At 38.2% G+C, this 6,000-nt stretch overlaps 1 protein-coding gene across 1 annotated transcript in view; it reads left to right on the top strand.

Annotated features, from left to right (window-relative positions):
• LOC144475550 (protein amalgam) overlaps window positions 1-6,000 on the top strand; it is a 109,933-nt gene continuing 103,933 nt past the window's right edge. Inside the window, exon 1 of the mRNA XM_078191548.1 lies at window positions 1-256. Within this exon, the coding sequence (XP_078047674.1) occupies window positions 205-256 (52 nt within the window). The 5' untranslated portion in view covers window positions 1-204. The remainder of the gene's footprint in view (window positions 257-6,000) is intronic.

Here is a 6,000-nt window from a genome sequence, read left to right as displayed (position 1 = left end):
GCGCGTTCCTTCTCTCAGTTTGTATTCGGTATCCACCTCGTATCGGTGGATACGTACGTGTCTTAATTCAGTTCAACGACCATTTGCTGCCGTGAAAAACCGTGCCTACGTTTCTCTGGTCGAATTAATCGAGTTCAAGGCGTCACTAGTGGCAATTTTGTGCGATTTGTTTTGACAGTGGTTTGCGACGGGAAACAAGACAATATGCTGCCGATACGATTTGTTGCTATCCTCGTGGTGCTCCTCGCTGCGCAAGGTATGTTCTGTTTAAGTTAAATTGGCATCAGACTTGTTGCTTTTCGATTAATGGTTTAGACGGTGACAGTTATTGAGTTTTGATTGTTGGTATTGATTTTACCAATGCCGTTCAAGAATAAATTCATTCACATAAGCATAATTTGTAAAGAGATTGCACAAAAAAATAAAATCAGTTCTTTTATTTGTATAGGTTAAATGGTTCCAGTTACTTTTAATGTTTCACAGGTTTTGTTTTGAAAGCTTAGAAACATTGTTTCAGTTTTTTGAGTCTAGTGTTTAGTAGTAATGTTATTGTTTACGTAAATACACTGATGTTTTATATTTTCCTATCAACTATCGATAACAAGTTGAGCGATTAGAAAATTTTTTAATCTGACTGACATACATACTAATCATACATACAGGATAATGTGTTAGAGAAATTAATTAATGAATTCTCAGATACGTACAACCACTTTGGCTAATTGAACTCGGGTGAAAACACTCATTAAACGTTATCAATGGTAATTCATGTTGATGACATGATTATTTTGACACAATCTGCTAAACTTGCTGATAAATGTGCGTTTGGTTGTTGTCTACGAACTAACAGGAAAATCTTTATCGAGGGTTAACATATAGTTGTAACAGACGGACGTGGTGTCGAATCTTTCGTTCGATTAATCGTAGTTGATCGCGATTCATGAGACTATCGATATCGTTCAGTCTTTTTCAATTTGAACAACGTAGTTCGATGGGCGTAATCGTTACGCCGTAATAGGCAGCGTGGGTGGTTATCAGAGGATTTAATTAGCAAATTATATATTAAATCGAATGCACTGCAGAATGGATCGACGAGCGTGCTAGGAAAGTTTAAAGCCACAGGGATCTCGGGATCCACTTGCGAACGATAATTTTGCATGCATCGCGAATAACTAACAGTTACCTCACCGTTCGTTCCGTATAAGCGGCTGCAACAATAGTTACCATTGTGGGCAGTAGCATCGGCGAGCTGAACTCGTAATCGTTGTTGCGGAAGGAACAATTACTCGGTCTTAAAAACGCTTAATTACTCTTCCTCGTACGGCGAACCGACGCGAACACCATCCACCGTCTCGATAAAGTTATAATTGCGGGCAACTCTAATTGTTGTCTCTAAACTCTAGTTCTTTGGTGTTAGATGAATAACCCTCCGCTCCTTTTTCCTCATAGAAATGCAGTATGCGTTTTCCACAATCTTTTTAAATACAAACGCATACGATAATTCCAATCAAATTTTGTCAAATGAAACTTATTTGCCTTGATACAGAATTTATTCAACAACAAATTACATGTGACGCAAAATTCTATAAAGTGTTTTATAATTTGCAAGAAACAATTGGATGTTCATTTCTTTCTTTACAAATTTTAATAAATTGCAAAAGTTTTGCATTGATACTCTCAATTTACATCATACATAATTTTACAATTTCAATCATACATCAGTCAATTTAATTAAATTACACAAGACATATGTTTTGCATTAATTGCAACAATTGTAGCCGAATAGAAATTGCTTTCTTCCTCCCATAATTTTAATAAATCAAACCCTAGTGATTTTAATAAATTCACCTAGTTATTTTTTGTAACTAATGAATAAAATTCACGGTCTAATGCTAGCAAATGTAATAAAAGACGATATTCATATTCGGGATGTATGCCATATATTATGGATTACCTACCATATATTATTTTTGTTGATTTATGATTCGAGACATGTTTGCGAATCGTTTCTTACGTCACGATCATCAATGGGACAAATCTTCTAAAATCATTTTTTATAGAACCGAGAATATATTGACCGTGCATTTAATCGCAGATCGTCCGAGATAATTGTTAACGCTTTATTGGCTGATTGAGGAGAACGACCGTGAAAAGGGAACGCGTTCATTCACGCAATTTTTTGTTCGTTGACCACACGCGCTCGTTGATTCTTTGTACTTCAATTTCGCTTATTGGTTACTCACCACGCGGTCCAATTTAGTTCATCGTTTATGCAGCCGCATAGCATTGAAGTCGCTCGATGTGCACGAGAGGAAGGAACAATTGATACATTCCACCTCCAGTGAGACGTTTATTATAACACCAACTGTATCGCGCGTCACGTGTTAGAGGGATCAAATTTTTCGAGCATTATCAATACTAAGTAAACAATGAATATCGTGCCGATGGCGTCATAATCACTTAAAAACCACTGTTGTAGAGGCAAGAAATTGAAGCTCCATTCATTTATCGAAAAGAATATTTTCAACAATACTATCGCGTTGGAATTTATTTACACTTCACAGATGTTTTATAAACTTATAAAACTACGATAGTAGATTCCCAGTAATTACACTTACCTTTCTCTGTTAATTATCTACTGCCGTTGTTTAATAACTCCGGAAGTTTTTCAGCAAATGATATCGGATAGCGTGATGTAATTCTTTTCAGATCGTTATTTAAACGACGATGTGCAAACTTCTGTTACATGTAAGATAGTCATTGAAAAGTCCTTTTAGTTGGCTCGCCGGTGTGTAGCATGTAAAGTTGATGTCGCTCGTTTACCCGATCATCTCGAAACCGTGTCCCTGAATTATCGTTCCGTTCCAGGCACTGGCATTGCGCTGTTTAATTGTTTCATTAACATTCCCAGTAAACTACATTCCGGTGCATACTTAACCGTGCGCGTTTAACGCTCGATCGGCATGCGTTCTACGCGGCGAACGCGCGAGAAATCGAGTTTATGCACAGGCCGCATAGTTTACGTTGCTCCCGCGAACGATGCAGTAGAGTGTGCCAAACCTCGTGGACGAGGCAGATATCCTGGTTACCACCTCTAACAATAGTTTCCCTTGTAGTTCATTACTAGACCCGATTAGCAACTATCTTGCCTTACTTACGAGATCCACTGATGATCTCTAAGATTTTTGCGCCGCTTCTACTATTTCTATTTTAAATGTTTTAGAAAGTCTACGAGAATGTCGTACGATTTTTGCTCATACCCTATTCTAGGATTCTTTCTACTTTATCATATCTTAGAAAGTCTAAGAGCATTTCAAACGATTTTTCCTCATTTTTGATCTTAAGATATTTTACTGACGTAAAAAGTTGACATAGTCTTGTAATAAACGGCTGGTTTTTTGAATTTATAGTAAGATATAGTTGAGCTACATGACATAGTATATAGAATTGATTAAGAATGAGTTATTATGACTTGTAGCTAACGCAAACAATTTTTATCTTGCATGGTATTTTAAAAAATCGATTGGAAAATTCTTAGTTATCACTCTTTACTACGTTGCATTCTAATCAACGTTGTAAAGATAACACTCCTATGACATGAAAAATGTATTTCATGCATATAGCGTTAGAGAGGTCATAGATAATGAAATGTGCATAATGCAAATTTTAGCTTATAAACCATTTTTTAAAGGATCTCCTTAAAAACGAAACATTTTTCCCTCTTCCGTAGAATTTATTCTTCTTTTGAAAAATTAATTAGAAAATTGGACAGATAATCGAGTAGAAAATATGTTCGATCATTTTGAGCACTGCGCCCTTGTTTCAGACTGATTCGTGTAGATTTAAAAATATTTGCCAAATATAAGCTATATGAATATTGAAAAGTTGCTTTCTGGTTTAATTACAAATTATTCGGTCAAAGTGTTACCAATTGAAACCATACGAAGAACGAATTCTATATTTAGCATAATTAATCCTCGCTTATGTAACGATCGCATCCGAAACCCTCCAGAGAAAAAACGTGGCACAAAATATTGCCACTCGCCGGTAAAACGTATCGCAATTACGTATTGTTTAGGATAAGTCTCGAGCGTAGAGATCCTCGAAGCGAGATCCATTTCTTGCGCGGCTGGTCCAGCTGTTGGCAAATTCCATTGAGAAGAGGGTAGAGGGCAAGAGGGGTAAGCGACAGAGGGATGCGGGAGAGAAGAGAGGACAAGAGTGAGGGAGAAAGAGAGAGAGAGAGGGAGAGAGAGGAGAGAAAGAGGTCTCGTATCGCGAAGCAAGCTGGTTCACAAAGAACCGGTGGCAGTAGTTGGCGGAGACTGCTGAATGGCCCGAAAATAAGATAAACGAAAGTAACCCGGGCAGCGGGAGGCCAGAAAGTGGTGGTAAGATGGTAGGGACGCCAGGTGAACAGAGTGGATCCAGGTAGAAGAATGACCGGGTGCAGATGGTTCCGTGGGATGAGGATGAAACTGGTGCCCCGTGTCCGGCATTCACAGATTTTTGGTAACCGGCCCGCGGGACACGCCGCTCTTCTAAGACCTACACAGTCCAGAAGGATGTTCCATTTTTTCCGTAATAATAGGAGCGGCTTCTTCTCATCCCTAATGCCCCGGCGAGCCTCGGACTCGTTTCCTTCGTACGTGATGGAGATCCAAAGTAGAAACCCCGTAGGCATCCTGTTCACGATACCACGAATCCCGGATAGAAAAACGGTATCGCGGTAACGAGTCCGGCGTTTTCTTTTGCTCCCGTTGGACACCTATTTCTTGGATTTTTCGTTCCACGAATGAGCCACTCGCCATGCCCAACCAAGCCTAGACGATGCCCCGATAACGTCGAAGTTCAATGATTCAGTTTCTAGATAAGAGATGATAACAATAGGGATTGATAGCGGATACCTTGTAGAAAGGAACGTAAATGCTACCGACTCTGGCCATTTATGAGCTACCGTTTATCGCCATAGTGTTTGGAGCTTGTGCAGGCTGTTTCAAAAATGATTGATTATTTTATGGTGTTCTATGTTTGGCTCTAGACATCTAGATACTGCTTGTTGTTCTGCTCATCGGCAACAGCTGTTGGCCTGTGATAATTACTTCTTCTGTATTTTAGAAAACTTCTGCCACTTACACGCACGTCTTTTTTTAAAGAGATAGTTAAATCAGTTAAAAATTTAACAAATGCATCGTTATTTTTCTGAACCTGCTTCTGCGAAAATAATACTAATAATAGTTTTCCTGTTGGACTCGATACAAGTAGTTAATAATTAAAATTGCCTGCTAGAAAAGATTTTAGATACAATCTTTACAGACCTCCGTAAAAATTCTTATTATCTCATCCCTTATCTTGTTTCCTTAGACAATTACTAATTGTCTAAACGAAACAAAGCATTTATATCAATTATACATTCACATTTATATTACTGGTGAAACAGAAGCTATAGAAGTTAGTAGTAAGTTACAAGAAGAAATACATTGTCAATTAATTCTTCTTAAACAAATTATTTGATTGGATATTTACTCGATAATGTCGAATAAAATTGTATTTGTTATTTTTTATCCCATATCCGTCAACCAAAGTTTGCCCAACTCCGATCTAAATAATCCCCTCATAGCTGGTTTAACCGAAATTCTAATCAACGGAACTACGTATGTACTAAGTTACACACAATTGTCTTCCGCAAGGTGAGAAATAATGAGACCACACTACCAGCACTCAATAAAAACTGTGTATTTATCCAGCGTAGAAAACGACCATCAATATCGTAAAATACATAATTTCGGTAATTCAATTGACTGGCTAGGCACTACGTTTAGCAGTAATTTCCTGCACCGTTGGGCGCGCCGCTCTATCCGCCCAGTAAATTCTAGAGAGTTTTCTTTCGAAACCCGGATAGAATTAGCCGCCCAACGTTCCATTGAAAGCGAAACGGTTCTTTATTGCTAATTATAATAGGTATAGCAAGGAGAGTAAGAGAGGCGAGGTTGCCCAACG

The sequence above is a fragment of the Augochlora pura genome, chromosome 10 (assembly GCF_028453695.1).
Source record: "Augochlora pura isolate Apur16 chromosome 10, APUR_v2.2.1, whole genome shotgun sequence".
NCBI lineage: Eukaryota > Metazoa > Arthropoda > Insecta > Hymenoptera > Halictidae > Augochlora > Augochlora pura.
Note: the sequence above shows the minus strand (reverse complement) of the source record. Positions and strands in the feature narration are given on the sequence as shown.